This window comes from Vigna unguiculata, chromosome 3, assembly GCF_037176805.1.
Source record: "Vigna unguiculata cultivar grain cowpea cultivar isolate G323 ecotype 2 chromosome 3, ASM3717680v1, whole genome shotgun sequence".
In the NCBI taxonomy this organism is placed as follows: domain Eukaryota; kingdom Viridiplantae; phylum Streptophyta; class Magnoliopsida; order Fabales; family Fabaceae; genus Vigna; species Vigna unguiculata.
In genome coordinates, this window is record NC_140794.1 from 47969482 (window position 1) to 47987457 (window position 17976).

The following is a 17976-nucleotide window of genomic DNA, read 5'->3' on the forward strand; positions in this document are numbered from 1 at the left end:
ATAATCATTCTTTAATTTGTGATCACTTGATTATCATAATTATTTTTAGTAATTACTCTCTCAATTCTCGATTAGATTTTGATAAATTAATTTTTAGTCTTAATTGTTTTTAAATAGCCATATTGATGAAGACTAAAATAATATATTAATTTCTTTTAAGTGATAAGAGGAAAGATACTCATGAAAATGAAAACAATACAAATCTACCTCTTCACATATTTTTCAGAAACATGATAATGAAGATACAATTGTTCAATTAGAGGAACCCTTTCTTAATACTCAAAGAGGTACATAGGGAAGTTTCATATTAATTATTTATAACTTATTCTAAGGAAACGTTTTCAAGTATGGGAGTACCTAAAAGTGGAAGAGATGAAATTAGAAAAACTTATATAAAATGGATTTCATATTAAATACAACTTCAAAACTATCATTTTTCCAAAAAAAAAAAACATACAAGAAGATTTCAATATTAAATTATATATACTTTTGTTGCATCAATGATAACGATTAAATATATTATTTTGATTTTTTAAAATTTTTGATCAAAGTCACTAAACATGATAAAAACATTCTCTAAGTTGTTATTATCATTTTATATATATAAATTTTCATTATTATTATTATAACTAGATACCAGGAAAATATAGGAGGAGGAACATGATTTAGTCTGATCTATTTTAACCTACTAGTCATTAGCTTACGAATAGTAGGAGAGAATAAGTTGAGTTGTCATATAAAAGGAATTCAATTTGATTGTATAAAAAAATTAGAAAACAAAATTTTATATTCAATGGAATTGAACTCATTACAGAACCTATAATCACTTTGTATACACTTTCTGGAATCAACTAAGCCAAAAAGTATTTAAACATCATTAGTTTATCTTTGTCACAAATAGATATTTCAAAATATTTAATTTTGTTTTGTTTGATCTGATTTTTTAATTCTATTTATTTGAACATACATGATATATTTTGTTTTTATTCCTAATTATATATAAAATTTATCTTAACTTTTAATAAATACACATAAATACACACTTAACTCGAACATTGATTTCAATTAATTTTTTATATATTTAAAATATCTTATTTTAACGATTTCTTTATCAAGTTAGGGTTAAAATACGGAGCAAATTTTCTTAAAAAAATTATTATTCGTCTCAAATGTTATAAAAATTTCATCTTCTTCCATTTGATTTATGTTGAGTGACATTAATCTTTTACTGAATTTTTAATAAAATAATGTTTGTATCTTTTTTCGTTTTAAAAACATTATTTGAATAAATCACACACACACACACACAATTTTTCATTAATTGTTTTTCTTATTTATGAGTATATTTCCGTATTATTTTTTTATTGGATGATTTTTAAATATATGTATTTATATTTGTAATGACAATGACATCAGCACACATCAAATGGATCTAAGAATGTTCATCATCTTGTTTTCAGCAAGTTTAGAAGAGGAAAAGTAGTTACTGAAATGACACTAATCATATTCAATAAAGCTTTTAATTCACACTCTCGTTAAAACCGTTATCATCCACATAATAAACCCAAGTGCATACAGATATAATCATAAACCCACATTTTCTGCCAATCATTATCCAAAATGGCAATTTAAAAAATAAAATTGTAGTTAATAATCTTCCCCAAGTCACGCCCAACAATATAAAACATGAAAATGTGAGCGAGAAGAAGTATCCTAAAAAGTCTAGAATAGAAGTATATTCAATGAATACTTGAGAAACAAGTTTAATAATTATGCAAAATGTTCTATGTACATCTAATATCCACAACCGCCTTGCGCCATCATCGTAGAACAAAGATTGTGTTTATTACATCCTCTAAAAAGATAATGATTATGATCATTTCCTTGCTACTCTCAATTTCAGATTTCAACTATGCACAATTAGTGATAGAGCACAAAAGATACCAAATTTATTCAATATGATCATAATCTAATAGTGTTTAATTCAATTTCAATACCCAGAAATTTTAATATTCCCAACAATAATATTAAAATATAAGTTTTAATATCGTCTATAATTTAATAAAATTCCAAAAATCTTTGAAAATAACAACATTTCATTGTTATTTTTTTTAGGATTAAATATATTTTTTAATTCTTTTAAATTTCATTTAAAATTGAAATATTTTATCTTCAAAACTCTTACTCAACGTAGTCTTGTAGATATATGTGTATTTAATTCTCTTAACCAAATTTTATTAAGTTTATTTGACGTTTTAAATGCGTTTCAAGAGAATTTCTTAACTAATATTGAATTAAAAATGTGTCAACCAGTATAAACAAACTCAGATGTTATCATGAGAGACGATTAAAACATTAAATAAACTTAATAAAATTATGTTAAAATGATTAAATTTACATATCTCTAAAATTGGAAGACTAAATTAGACTAAAGTTTTGAAAAGAAACTAATTTTAATTTTCATTAAAAATAAAGAGACAAAAATATATTTAACCTTTTTTATATTAAATATTATGTGTACTCTTCTTTTATCCAGAGTGAAGATGATATTTTTTTATTTTAAATAAATACTCAATTTTCCTATTCTATAGTATTATTTTGAACACAATTACATTTTTTTTCTCTTTTTACTATATAAACTATTTAAATTTAATTTATTTTTACCCATTTTTTTCTTCATTATTACCTTTTAAAGGTTACAAATGATCCCATTTGCAATCAAGATACATTATTGACCATTGCTTTTATATTCATTTGTTTTTTATAATGTAATTGTGTGTTTTTTTATTAATTTTTCTATACAAGGAGTAGTAACTTGGATTTACAAATACCGTAACAAATATTTTTTCTATGATTATTATGTTTTACTGTTCATCTTTGTGTCATTAATTAAAGAAATAAATACGTTCCAATTTTTGAGTGTAGTATTTTAAAAAACAAATTAATGATTCATTTGAGAAAGATACTAAATTATTGAATTATCAATTGAATCATTTGCGTTACCACTTGAATTTTGGTAATATGTGGATGAATAGTTCTCAAGTACTTTTTTTAAAGATATTGTAAATGGATTTAAATTGGTGCAATTTTCTTTTTCAAATTACCAAAAGAGACAGATTTATAAGAAGTTATAAAAATGGGTAAGTCAGGTCAGTTCGCTGTTTAATTTGAATTATTTGAATTTGTTAAATTTGTTTAGGTAAAATAACTCAAATTTGTAAAATATTAATATTTTTTATTTAGTATAATGTTTTAGTTACGACTAAATAAATAGATATATTTATTAAAAAAAATCCCAGATGAAAAATAATTAATATAAACTTTAATTGAAAAAAATATCAAAAAAATATTGATCAAATAGTTTCAATCAACATTGGATATACATGGTACTAATAATATTAATTAAGTGATATGTAGCGAATTGTGGGTGCGAATTGCAAGGACGAATTTTGTCTTTCATCTATGTTTTTTCATGGGATATGTAGTGAATTGCGAGTGCAGATTTGTAGGATGAAGGATTTATTCCATCCACTCAAAAGTGAGGTAATTTCAATGTATTTTTGTGTAACATTACAAAATTACCCTTATTATAAACACATGAAACAGTGAAGCAATTGCTCCTTTCCCAAGTTCCTTTCTGTCATTTGTTTGAAGGAGAGTGGTGATGTTAGTTCACTGTAAGAACTAAAGTTGTGTGTGTGTGAATTGAATGCACCGGTGTTGGTGTGTAGTGTGAGCTTATGAGTGCAGACACATGGCTGTGGTGAGTGGTGGAGGAGGAAGATGGTAGACGTGGTGGGCTATGGTGGGGGAGGAAGATCATAGATGTGATGGAGGAACATGGTGGTGGAGGGGGCTGATTGAAGGGGATGCGCACCAGTGCGGTGCATTGTGTGTGTGTGACATCGATTATGTAATCGATGTCTGTGCAAAAGAGAGAGTGACACTGATCGTGTGTGTTATTTTTTTTTAATTTTTTGTATAAATTTGTTTAAAATTTAATTGTACAATTTTTTTAATTTTAATTGTATAACTTTTATTACATTCATAAAAATTTAAATTTTTTTATTTTAAAATTTCATATAATTTTAATATTTTTTAATTCGTATTAATTATTTGTAATTATTTTTATAACATCAAATTACAAAATTATTCTCTTTTTGCATCAAAGGTATTTTGATAACTTTCTAATTCTATCTATTTTTACAATTTATTTTATCTATCACATCAATCAAATATCTCATTAACTTTGATAAAACTTATCTCCAAATCAACTCACTTTACTCTCTAAATTCACTCCAAAAAACATACAAATTCATCCACTCAAATCCATTTTCACACTCTCCTCCAAATCTATCTCCAATCGAACACACACTAAAAGCTTATCTAAGGGTAAAATTAGTTTTATTACCATGAATTAAAATATCTATATAGAAATAGTCCGTAAACAATTAAATAATTTAGCTGATAAAACTTCAATTAATTAATAGTTAATAGAAAAAATAACTTTAACCTACTTCGTGTCGGATTTAAAACCCAAACCCAGTGAAAACAATATGCTAAGAAGGATAAATATATAAAATTAAGAGGATAAAATAATTTTTTGTTTATATATTTAGTAATAATTTTAATAAAATAAGGACAATATATTAGATGGGATAAATATATAATATTAAAATGGTAAAAGAATTTTTTATTCATATATTTAATAAAATAATGGATGTGTTTGCCTATCTCGTATACAAGTTAGTCCATCACTTCTATATCAATTTAATAGGACCGGTGATATTCTTTATATATATATATATATTATCCATATTATGTCTGGGTACATCATCTTGAGAAGCTTCTGACAGTGATAGCTGATTCCACCATTAAAACATCAATGCAAATTGCATTCGCTACATGTCGAAATTGCAGCCATTGCCAGGTTCTATGAGAATCAGGACCCCACTACCTTTCATATCAACGTTCATTTCAACTATGGACTTTCGGATGAATGAGGTAACACATAGATTACAAATATATATAATGTGGAATTAAAAAATCGGAAAAAAATTACGGTGCTGGTCTAAAATTAATTAGTGAATAATATTATATAAAAATTTGTATAACATATTTTTTTTATGTCTTTTAACTTTAAGTACATTTATACTCTTTTAAAATATAATTTAACTTAAATCTCAGGATATTTTATTACAAAAATATAAAAATTAAAAATTAAAAAAAACAAATATAAATTTAGAATTACTTTAAATGGGAAAAAAATATCATAAATTTAAAATTTATTATATAATTACTAATATTTAATTTTCGATCTATTTTAAATAGTGTGATACCTTTCAAAAACATATTAACATATTACTTGACCACACATAAGAAATTTATATCATTCTTAATTCAAAATCTTAAGACTATAAGTTTATGAGTCTTTATCTTTATATGATATTCAATTTTCCCATTTTTATTTAATGTAAGACTTAAACTCACTTAAATTCTCAAATTGAATTAACCACTTTCATTTCCCATCATGCTTGCTTATCCTAATTTAAAATTTGCTTACAAAATCTCCATCATTACTTCAATGCATGAGTTCAAAACAAAAACATTTACATTGCCATGGTTTCTTGCTCAGAGGAATATTTAATAATTCTGAGACCAACCATGATGCCCTTTTCCTTCCTGCCTTCTGCCTAACATTATACATATTATATTTCGATTATCAATCATACTAAGTTTTTATCATGGAACAGTCAAACGTTGTCGGTTGCTCAAGACTTTTTCAACATATAATTAAGTACAAGTACCTACAATATTGTGTTGCACAATATGTTTTTCAATTTTAGTGTTTACATTTGCTTGGAATAGACAATGAAACGAACCCAGTCTTGGGAATCTGAATTTCTGAGTATAATTTAGTTAATTACTTTTTTTGTTTCGAATCGAGGTTTTTTCTTTTCTATCTTATCGTCACTTTGTTGATTGCCTCCTAATAACCGGTCAAGGCATCAAATCAAGCAGCACATAATAAAACACTCACTTTCGAACATTCATAGGCAATATATTATACAAATTGCTCCATTCAAAATCGTACATGTTTTTCTTTTAACATAATCAATGGTACTTATCAGCGACTTGTCTAGGAAACTTCTACTAACAGCAAATATAATAACTATAAAGTTCTTAAATATATTAAATAAGCAACTTTAAGCACGTATTCTTAATTGTTTGTTGCGCTTTAAGATTGAAATAGTTGATGTTTGTAGTGAGTAAAGAGATTGTTGAGTTTGTGTTAGAAAAAGAAAAGGGAAATAAATAAAAGAAAAGTGAGATTCAAATGTAATGAAACCTTTTGATTGCTTTTGCATCGTTGAGCAATCACATTCCATGGGGGTTTGTGTCCTTGTGGTTTGTTCCGTCATTTAAGTCAAATGATTATTCTCTTTTGCAGTAGTATCACTGTTTAAGAAGATTTGAATTGAAGAAATGATAGAACATAATATAGGGTCCACTTCAAGGATGAGACCAATTACCCAAATCCAAAGAAAAAAGAAGAAGGGTTAGTGGCTTCGTGGGTCATTGTGTCTTTTACTTTACACTCATTATGCTTCCACCTCACACTACTCAATTTCTTTGTTTCATACACATATCAACTCAATTCTATTTTAAGAATATCATTTCAACAATTTAATTAAGATCTTGGCCTCAAAATTTTGCTACTATGGGAACCAAATGGTGTAATATGTGTAAGAAATATTTATTTATTAACTTTGATGAAACAGAAACAACGACAACTCTGTTTGCCACACTTTGAAGACATCATTAACAGAGACACACCATTATGACTTCAAAATAGCTTCTTTCCAATAATATAGCATGTATAAATAAAATGATTAAATATCGGGGACATTTAAAATTAAAATCTATATTATAGCATGAATAATGAAACCCCGTGGTCAACTATGGTGGTGCTCTAGTGGGGTAGCACTTTCTCTCAGTCTCCAAACAAGTAAGACATTTTATAATTATTTGCAGTATTTCAGTATTTATATTAATAGTTTACGGATCAAAGTTTTAACAAAATTTCCATTGTCGTCCAGCGGTTAGGATATCTGGCTTTCACCCAGGAGACCCGGGTTCGATTCCTGGCAATGGAAAATTTTATTTTTTTTAAGTTTTCTTTATACTCTTATATTTTCTATTGTAACAATGATAGTTTATTGTGGGCCAAAACACAACAATGAAATACACATCCAAAACAACTGATGAATGAAATACACATCCAAGATAACTGATGAGTAAACTCAAATTAACATAAATCTAAAATCTTGATTCTAAATTTTCCGAAAAGATTTAATTTTGTAAGATTTTCTTAAAAATAAATTTCAAATATATCTAGAGTTTATATATATATATATATATATATATATATATATATATATATATATTAAAATTATAAAACCACATTATCTTGCCCTTTTTTATTAAATTATCTATCATTTCTTTTATTTATACTTTTTTTAATTAAAAAAAGTTGTATGGTTTCTCATAGATAATTTCAGTTTTTTGAACTTTGTTCTTGTTAGATTATGTTTATAAAGTTTTTAAGATGCAATGATGTTTTCATTAGGAATAAGCTTTCTACACTAAAATGTGATGCTATATAATTATTTTTGTAGCAGATTTATGGATTTAAATAATGTATAAGTGAATGTTATAAAACCACATTATCGTGCCCTTTTTTATTAAATTATCTATCATTTCTTTTATTTATACTTTTTTAATTAAAAAAAGTTGTATGGTTTCTCATAGATAATTTCAGTTTTTTGAATTTTGTTCTTGTTAGATTATGTTTATAAAGTTTTTAAGATGCAATGATGTTTTCATTAGGAATAAGCTTTCTACACTAAGATGTGATGGTACATAATTATTTTTGTAGCGGATTTATGGATTTAAATCATGTATGAGTGAATGTTATTAAAATATTTTTGTTTTTAGAGTGAATGAAATTGCATTAATCCACTTCTACGCCATACGGTTGTTTGATCATTATTAATGTTAGGGGACATATCTTTATCTAAACTGCCACCAATGATATTTATGGTTCATAATAATAGAGTCTTTAAAACCTTATGTTCTTTCACTAGGATAATTTCTCACCACTGAGCATGGTATTTTCAATGGTACTATTCTTGGAGGTCATTGATAATTGTGTTATCTTCTCGATGCAAAGTCTTTTAATTGATAACTTTTATTCCTTTGAACAAATATTTGCATATGAGATGAATTGCATGTATCACTCAATCTTGTCTTTTACTATAAAACACTCATATGATGAGTGTTTGTATTTTCAATAATATCAACTTGTGGTATCGACGTTTCGGGTGTTAATACCTTCCTCAATGTTAGTATGAGGTCAATGTTGATTGTCTTTTCTCATATGTGCACCCCCTTTTAGCATTCAAGAGAGTGTAGTGTACAAAATTTGATGCTTTTGGTTCCTTGATTCATACAATGTGTTGTCATTAGGGACATTCCTTTGCATACTACCTCTTTTTATGAGGTTGTCTTGGCTCAAACCTTATTATAGAAAGTCTTTGAGTTCTTTCCAACTAGAAAAACTTGTCCTGCATCTCAATTCATTTAAGTCAATTGTGGACTTCTTGCATGACTATCAGTGAAGGGACCAAGTCTTAGAGCAGTGATCAAGTGGTGTAAAGCTACCTCAAGATTCAAATTTCATATGTTTAGATTCACTTTACTGAAATGCTATATAAATGACTACAACAATTCTCTTTTATGCTATTTGAGTTTGATCGCAACAATTAACATCAAATAATGTGGATGAATGGTCACAAGCCAATTATTGGACCTTGTTACCAAGGTGTTAAAATAATCTATCGATAAACATGTAAAATGCATAAAATAATAAAATGCATAAAATAGAAAAGGGAGGAACCAACAAACATTTAATGTGGGAAAACCTCAATATGGAAGAAAAATTCATGGTTCCTTGTCCTGTAAAAACTTTCACTAATAAAAATTGATGGGTACACCACAAGTTCTTTTGGAGATTCCAAGAATCAATAAAACACTATTCTCTTCACCAACAAGGTGGATAACAAACCCTAATAAGTACTTTAAATAAACAATAGAGTGAACCTCAATATATGAGAAAGGGAATAAAACATTTTCTCCAAGGTAGCTTCTCTGCACAGACTTGCACAGGATACACTGGTTGCTCTTTTCTTCTTCTTCTTCACTCTCTTTCTAATGGCTTCTCACTAGAGGTACTCACAACTTCATTCTCTCTGTCTCACTCTATTTTTCTCTCATTTCAAACCTGATGCAAGGATTCCATATTTAAATTGCATAATGGGAGCCGGGAGCCCATAAAAAATACCTCCTTTTATTTTTTTAATTAAATCAGTGTGGACCCAATAAATTGGTGACCCACCTGACATGTTAGTGACCAATTTAAGTATAATTGGTTATTAATTATAAATTTTGATCCATAATAGTGATTATTTAAGAGAGTAATACTTTTTAGTTTATAAATTAGTATCTAAATTAGTCACTATTAGGGATAACAACGAGACAGGGCGGGAACGAATTTCACCATCCCAAAGAAAACATTCATCCCCATACCCATTCCTAAACCTAATGATCAGTATCAAATTTTTGTCTCATCCTCATCCTCACCGGTAACGGGCATATACTTGTATTCATACCTATATCCGTTTTCTTACTATTTTAATATTAATTATTTTTTATAAAGAAATACTAAATTACGGTAAATAAAATATAATATTATCAAATATTCGATATTAAAATGAGAGTTGTTTCTTCATTTTGAAATATTTAGAAATAAATTATAATTGTATACATTCCAAATTAGAATATCAAATAAAATTTCATGAGAGGCAAAATATTTATAAATTTTGCACCATTAATGAAACCTAGTTGATAAAATTTAAACATATTTAAAAAAATATAAAAAGAAAACAAATATTCAAATTAAAAAATATTTAAATGTTTGTTTACGTAAATTTTTCAAATTCTAATAAATTTTTTTTTACACTAATAGAAGTTATAATACATCACTTGATCAAAATCACACAAATAACAAAGATTCTAATAATAATAGAACTTTAACATAGATATTTCATCTTTTGAACTTCAATACATGTTGGATGATGATAAAAAAAATTCATGACAATTTCATTAATTTATTATATTATAGTCGATAAAATTTATTTATACAATTATAGTGATAAATTTACACATATGATAATAAGTTAGAAAATAAAAATAATTATATAAAAATATCAAAATAATATTTTACATGATAAAAATAAATAACAAATAAAATTATTAAAAAAATTATCAAACATGTGTCTTAAAACTTTTCAAATATCAACTTTAGAGATGTATATAAATTTCATGGCAAGCCAAACAATTAAAAGAAATAAAAAATAGAATGTGTGTAATGTTTTTAGTATGTATGTGTGTGTGTGTGTGTGTGTGTGTGTATATATATATATATATATATATATATATATATATATATATATATATATATATATATATATATATATATATATATATATATATATATATATATATAAAAGATTACTTAATAGACTATGAGTGTTTTAATAATTGAAATGAGGATGAGGATATGGCGAAGACGGGTATTATTGTGAGTATAAGGACGAGACAAATATGTACATCTTCATCTTATCGTCATATCCAATTGAAAAAGTCGAGTATTTCTGATATCCAACTCATACTCAGTCGATACGAGAATTCCTAGTCAAAACAGGGATAGGTTTTATTTATCATCCCTAGTTACTAGAGTGACTACTTATTTTTTGTCTTTAAAATTGATTGTTATTTAAATATTTTCTTGTAACAATAAAATTAATACATCTCTTTAACTTGCTCCTTTGTACTTGTAGGTTCGTCAAATACATCCTAATGTCTTCTGCATGCTTTTTTGATCGAGAGATGAAGTCATTTCAAAGACAATTGGATGCTTAAATCAACAAAACATATTGATAATGTAACAAGTGTTCAACAAATAAAGAGGACACACCTAATAAATCTCAACATATTTATAACAAATTTAATATTTTTTTTAGCTTGATTAATTCAGTCCAATAACCTCAATACTTAATACCTTATTAAGTAATTAATTGTATAATATTAGTCATGCTGAAGTGTTAACTATGCCCGTGGGTACAAAATAATGACTAACATCATCTTGAAGATAAACGATACAAATATATTTGCATTATTTTACACCTCTAAAATTTAATGCATAGTTTAGTTTATTTATTCAATAACACAGTTAAAAAAATATTGTTAATATATATATACCAAATACCAAATAATTTTAATTTAGCAGGTTATTCTTCACTCACTAAAAAATTATTTAAATAGATAGTAAAGTTCAAAATAGATAAAATTATTAAATAATTAATATAAATAAGATATCATGAGATAAACTATTGTTATTATATGTATTCTTGATACACAATTTTTTAGATATATTTTGTTAAATAAGTTTTTTAGATATTACTAACGAAGAAAACACGTCTGTTATGATATGGATGTTTATGACAATAAAAAATAATAAAATAATTAAAAAGTATCAAATCGAACAAATTGGTTAAATTTTAAAAAAAGAAATACTTAAAAGATCAAATGTTGATAAAATAATTATTTTAATTTAAAAAAAAATTATTCAAAGTACAAAATTGGAAAACAAGATGTGAACAAAAAAAAAAAAAACTTTTCATGTATAGGTACACATTTTATTTCTTTTCTTGCTTAACTAATTTATACAATGATTTTATTCGGCTCAATCCAATTGGGCCAAGTTTAACTATATTTTATATTTTATTTAGTTTTTATTTTAAAATGTTATTAGAATGTACATTCCAACATCTAAACATTTTGTTTTTAACAATTGTACACGACATCTATTATTTTAATCATACGTTAATCTCAAGCAATACAAACACATTATATCTTACTCTATGATTATAATAACATACGCACTAAAAAACTATCTCTTAACATATAATGTTAATAGTTATTTCAAATAAATTAACACAAATTATGATAAAACTTATTATTTCAAGGAATATTAATTTTAAATTATCATTTTCATAAACTATATTTAAAATAATCAATTATATATATATATATATATATATATATATATATATATATATATATATATATATATAATTTATGAAAAATAATAATTTTAAATAAATATTTCTTCAATAATGCATATACACACACATTAAATAGAACTGATAATCAATATGAATAATTTATTTTAACACAAAGCAGAGAATAATGTCCTGTTCGCATCACTTATGGGATGGTAGTAATTTACTCAAAATATCATATTCTCTTAGAAGATAATTTATGAATAAAAATGAATAAATTCAATGTTTTAGAAACATAGATAATCAATATTTAGTATATCATATTCAGAAAACAGAAATAGTAGGAAGAGATTATAAGAGATTTTTCAATTTAATTGTTTACCTAAACAAAATTACTCGGTTTAACTATTTGAAGTTATTTAACTTGAAGATTATTGAATAACTACATGAGTGAAGGTGGTCCTTATGATTTAGAGAAAAGCAATCTACAAGTGCTTGTTGAACTCTAATGCAAGCTTTTGAGGATAACAAGAGAGTAAGATAAATATTTAATGAATTAACTAATCTTAAGGGTTGAGACCCCCTAGTTCTATATAGGGGTCATATGAAGTATAAAAATTAGGTCAACTTTGAATTGATTGCATGATGGTTTCAAAAGTTGTACAAATTTAATAGGTTCATTAAACTATTTCCATCTCTAACAAAAAAAAAAGGTCTCTAATGTGAATAAGGGTTTGATTGATCTTGAAATATATAAAAAGTAGCCATGTTTTCAACCTTGCACATAAATTAAGAACATTAAGAAGCATCACTTAAAATTGTACTTGAGAAAGAGGAATGGCAGAGAAGAAGAAGGGTGAAGAGAATGAGGAAGAATTTGATGTTGGTTTGGAGAAGCTGAATCTTGGAGCTAGAAAAAAGTTGGTGGTGATGAATCTTAATGGGTTACTACTTCACAGAACTAATCGTGGTAGCAAGGAACAAATTATAACTTCTCGACCTGCTGATTGGAAAAGTAGAAATTATCTTGGTATGTTACACACACAGTGCTAATTGGAAACATCATATATTTTAATGCATTTTTTGAAAACTATTTTTGGTTTTGTTATTGGTGTTGTGCAGGGTTCAAGAGGCCCTTTTGTGAAGAATTTATGAAATTCTGCATGGAAAGATTTGAAGTGGGGATATGGTCTTCCACAAAGGAGTTAGTTACCACCAACCATTCTCATTATATCATTCTTTTAGATTAATGATTTTATCGGGTGTTTCGTGATTTAAAGTAGGGTTGTTAAACAGTATTTTAATATTTTTCAAAATATAATTATTATTTTATAAAAGTGAACTTAATCGAACATAATCTATCTGAAATCGTAGAGTTTCGTCATAGTGTTGTTTTTAAAAGATATCTCGGAAAATGAAAATGAAAAGAATAAAAAATATTTAAATTACATTTGACCTTAACTCTTGAACAATGTGAGATTTATTGAGCATAACAGAACATAATCCATTATACAACATTGTTTGTCACATAGTGTTTAACGTCATTGAATTGATTGTCGAGTATATCACACATTTATTTATAAAATATGAAGATCAAATTGGTACAAATTTAATGATCACAGAAACAAAAATGTAATTTCAGTTGAAAGTTTAAAAGCTAAAAACATAATTAACTTTTTAATTTAAGATAATTTTGTTCAAGCAAGTGAATTGAGTGTATTTTATATTTAACACAATTATTTTATCACTGAAACAGGCATAACATCCATGCAGCCTTAAATTGTGCAATTGGGACATTGAAGAACAAACTGCTATTTGTTTGGGTACATTTATCAATCAGCTTGCTTTTGAATAAATAGATAGATGGTTCATGTGCTAAGTATGGTATTTTGTTATTTTGTTCTTGCTTTTTTTTTTTTTTTATTGATGGCTCATAAATTTGTTCAGGGTCAGGATCAATGTACTAATTCTGGGTTTAGGTCCTTGGAGAACAAATACAAACCTCTTTTTTTCAAGGAAATGATAAAAGTATGGGATAATGTGAAGATAGGAGGCCCATATTCTGCTTCAAATACTTTGCTCATTGATGACAAGCCATACAAGGCCCTTCTCAACCCTGTAATTAAAATACATCTCTTTATTCTTTTTAAGATTTTACTTCGAATTTACTTCATTAGTCTAAATTGCAGGATAATACATCAATATTCCCAGAGCCATATAAGCCTGAGGATGAAGCTGACAACACTTTGGGTTAGTTCTATGTTTTTATTGCTTGTTTCATTTTCTGATTGTGTAAAACTTATTTTTGTTGGGTTATATATTTGATTATATGAGGGTTGTAGTCATCGAGATTGTGATTCTATTTAAATGACATTGGTTTTATACGTCTTTATTCTTATACAGTGTTAGAATATATATATATTTTTTTTCATATGAGTTATAGTTCTATTTATATGACATTAGTCTTACACATATAAGACATTTGACACTACTTTTATCCAAAAATCTTAAGATAATAGTGTTATGAGTCTTTATTCTTATATAGTGTTTAACTTTATTTATTTTATTCAATGTGAAACTTTTGATTCACAGTTAGACTATTCCTAACAGTTTTTTTATCTTTAATTTATTATCTTTAAAACTTTTCAGTTTAATTTCTTGTGTTTTAAAGGTGGATGTATGATTCTTCCCCAATACTGTTAATTTTAAATTTTTTTCTTAAGGTGTTGAAAGTTTTTATTTGTGTAGATCCAAATGGTGAGCTTTGTTTGTACTTGGAAGGTGTTGCTGAGGGGAGTGATGTTGAGTCATATGTGAAGGATCATCCATTTGGTCAACCTGCAATCACTTCCTCTCATCCTCATTGGACTTTTTACTCCCAACTGAGAGAAAATCTTCACAAGAAGGAAAACTGAACAACAATGTTTAACCTTTCTCTTCTGGATTCAAGTTATTGAACTGCTTAAATATTTATAAAATATGATAGCATGCACTAAACAGTGGTTTACTTTTCTTTTGATTGATTTCAAAGAACATTGATGTTGTTTTCAGTATTTACAAAAAGCTTATATGTGTTGTTGTAGTTTAGTACTAAATTATTTTTTTCTATCTACTGTTACTGTCTTTGGTTGTATGTGTGGATGTATTTCATAAAAAATGGAACATTTATATATTTAGGGTTTCAATATTTGTAAACAAATATTTTTATCCTTACAATATCTAAAGGAAAGAGGATTGATTCATCATTTTTGGATCAATTAGTGGGTTATTGAGTGACAATGGTTTATCTATACAATGATGATCATTATTTAAACATCATTCAAGTAATAAATATATTTTCAACTTCAACATGTCCAAAGTATACCTCACTCTATTTCAAAAATAAAATTGAGAAATTGGAAGAGCAAAGATAGGTGCATTGATAAAATATTCCTTTCATTTTTTTAAAAACAACCTCTTAAGTTTCACCCCAACGAAAAATAACATTTTTCTCGATTATTTCATTCAAATGTGAGGTTATAGTGTTGAAGTCTCTCAAAATATTGTATAGAAAGTTCTTAACCCATGGAAAGATGTTACCTAACTTACACTTGTTGGGTTGGCCAGTTTCGTATAGCTTTGTTTATCAACTTCACCTTTCTAGACTTCACTACAAAACCTATAAAGACAATATTATTTATGTCAAAGATGCATTCTTTTTCTAAAGAAGAAAGAGAAGGATAATATTAACACTTCATCTTGGGTGCTCCTCATTGTTGTTCAAATTTCATTTTTCATTAGACATGAAATCTAACTTTTGTGAACCACTGAGAAAGAGAGATAAATTCTCAGATTTACAAGGATTACAAGTTTAAGAAATAAAATATAAAATGTATCTTTATGAGCAAGAATATTTTCTCTCATCATGTTCCTTATAATTCTTCTACTTTATTCGTGAAGTTGTAAAAACAAAAATTCGAAAAAGACAAAAGCTCTAAAAACCAAACTGTTCTTATGGGACCAAGTTGTACTTCACAAGTCTCGCAAACTGTCTCGATGCTGGGATGCCGAGTAAATCTTCTGGCTTCGAGGGGCTGTGGTCACGGCGCAGGTGTGCCTGCAAAAGATACTTCGATGCCAAAGTCAGTGCTCAGTGATGTCAGTGGTTACAGAGAATATTTAATGCGTAATCAATGCATGGAATAGTGTGCTATTTATACCTTTTTTATCTGTGGGTCCTACCTGGGATGGGCTTTTGGCCCAACATTCCCTTTTTGGCTATTCTTGGATCCAGTGTTGAGAGGGGAAATTACCAAGAGATCCTTTAGGGGTAGGCAGTATTCGGTACTCAGTCATGAGGATCTAGATTGTTTTGGGGAGGGATACTCGTAATGCGGGATAGTCGGCTTAGGGAATTATTGCCGCAAACCTATTTGTTTGTGATTGGAGACGTCTGGAAAAGGACGCGACCTCAAAGGATCGTTGGTGGCCGCCTGGGGAGGGAGGGGCATTCCTCAGTACAAGGTTTGCGGCCCGGGGTGCGTTTGGTGGCTGTGTACTATAGGGGAGGTCTAGCGGGGGGTGTGCGGCCCAAATGTTTGTTGAGGGCTGCATGCTGAAGAGGAGGTAGCCGGCGCAGGGTGTGTGGTGGTTGGGTTTGTTGGGGTTGTATGCTTAGAGGTGCCGAGGCCGTGTACTTTGGGTATGGTTGGGACATCAGCCTCCCAGTCTTAAGGAGAGAAACGACGCGTAGACTTAGAGGCCGAGGCCGTGTACTTTGGGTATGGTTGGGACACAAACAAAAAAAAATATTTTTAACATAAAAAACCCTTCAATATAACAGTGAAAATCTTAAGTCATTCAAACAAAAAAAAAATCACTATAAAAGTATCTCTTATGTAAGACCCACTTTAATTTTGTCCTAAAATTTAAGGGCCTCTCTTAGTCAGTTGGGCCTAAGGCTGGCCCATAAGGCATCCCAAAACCCCTAAACCAGCCTAACCCTCTCATGTTCTGCCCATTTTGCAAAAATCAGTCATCTTACTCCTCTTTTCCCCTCAAACAGTGCTCTGCTAGGGCTCGAAGCTCATTCAGATTCAAGTAAGCTCAACCTCATTCTCTGCTCCACCTCTTGAGTATGCTCCTAAAGTTGTTGGGTTCGTTGTCGTAGGTGCCTGTGCTTTCCACTAGCATCTATCCAGGTGAGGGAAGCTAGGATTTTTCATGCTTTTATAAATAATGTGTCTTTTTGTTTCTGTTGGGTGCTCTTGATAATTTGATGTGCTTTTGATGGTGTGAAAATAATCGGTGTATTGTTTCTGGATGGATTTTTGGCTTTGCATGCGTGAGAGCAGGTGAGATCTGTTATGCTCGCCTAAGCGAGTTGTTTCTCGCCCAAACGGGAAGCTCTCGCCTAAGCGAGGAGCTCTTGCCTAAGCGAGAATGACAGTAACTCTCACCCTTTTATTTTCGAGTGCTCGCCTGAGCGAAGGCCTCTCGCTTGAGCGAGATGAGCTAGCTTGAGCGAGAACTCGAAGTACTCTCTGTTTTCAATCTCGCTTAAGCGAAAGTTTTTTCGCTTGAGTGAGAGACCTTGTTGCCTGAGCGAGAGCTCCTTAGCTTGAGCGAGATTGACAATTGTTAAATGCTTGTATGCTCCCATAATTGATTTGTTTACTCTTTTAAAGCATGAAATATGATGCCAACGTTTTATACAACGTGCTTGTGTTTTCTTAATTTTTTTACGTTTGGAATTTTGTGTTTTTACATGTTGAAATCATTAAAAAGATGTCAGTTTAGCTTAAGCGAGGGA

The 17976-nt window shown here is 28.2% G+C and overlaps 1 protein-coding gene and 1 non-coding gene across 2 annotated transcripts; both read left to right on the forward strand.

Annotated features, from left to right (window-relative positions):
• The first annotated feature begins 7085 nt into the window (after window positions 1-7085).
• Window positions 7086-7157, forward strand: TRNAE-UUC (transfer RNA glutamic acid (anticodon UUC)). Its single transcript has one exon. It is a non-coding gene; the product is annotated as a tRNA-Glu (tRNA).
• A 5859-nt stretch (window positions 7158-13016) lies between these two features.
• Window positions 13017-15245, forward strand: LOC114175473 (putative FCP1 homology domain-containing protein C1271.03c). Its single transcript, XM_028060225.2, has 6 exons — window positions 13017-13215; window positions 13308-13389; window positions 13942-14008; window positions 14133-14303; window positions 14375-14435; window positions 14934-15245. Exons 1-6 carry the CDS (start codon window positions 13023-13025, stop codon window positions 15098-15100), a joined length of 741 nt encoding a protein of 246 aa, XP_027916026.2. The 5' UTR covers window positions 13017-13022; the 3' UTR covers window positions 15101-15245.
• Window positions 15246-17976: the final 2731 nt, after the last annotated feature.

What these genes read in the sequence shown, in the direction of transcription:
- LOC114175473 (XM_028060225.2), top strand. Translation starts at nt 13,023, where the DNA reads ATGGCAGAGAAGAAGAAGGGTGAAGAGAATGAGGAAGAATTTGATGTT. An exon ending in GAAAAGTAGAAATTATCTTG is followed by an intron (nt 13,216 to 13,307) that starts GTATGTTACACA and finishes GGTGTTGTGCAG; the next exon opens with GGTTCAAGAGGCCCTTTTGT. An exon ending in ATATGGTCTTCCACAAAGGA is followed by an intron (nt 13,390 to 13,941) that starts GTTAGTTACCAC and finishes TCACTGAAACAG; the next exon opens with GCATAACATCCATGCAGCCT.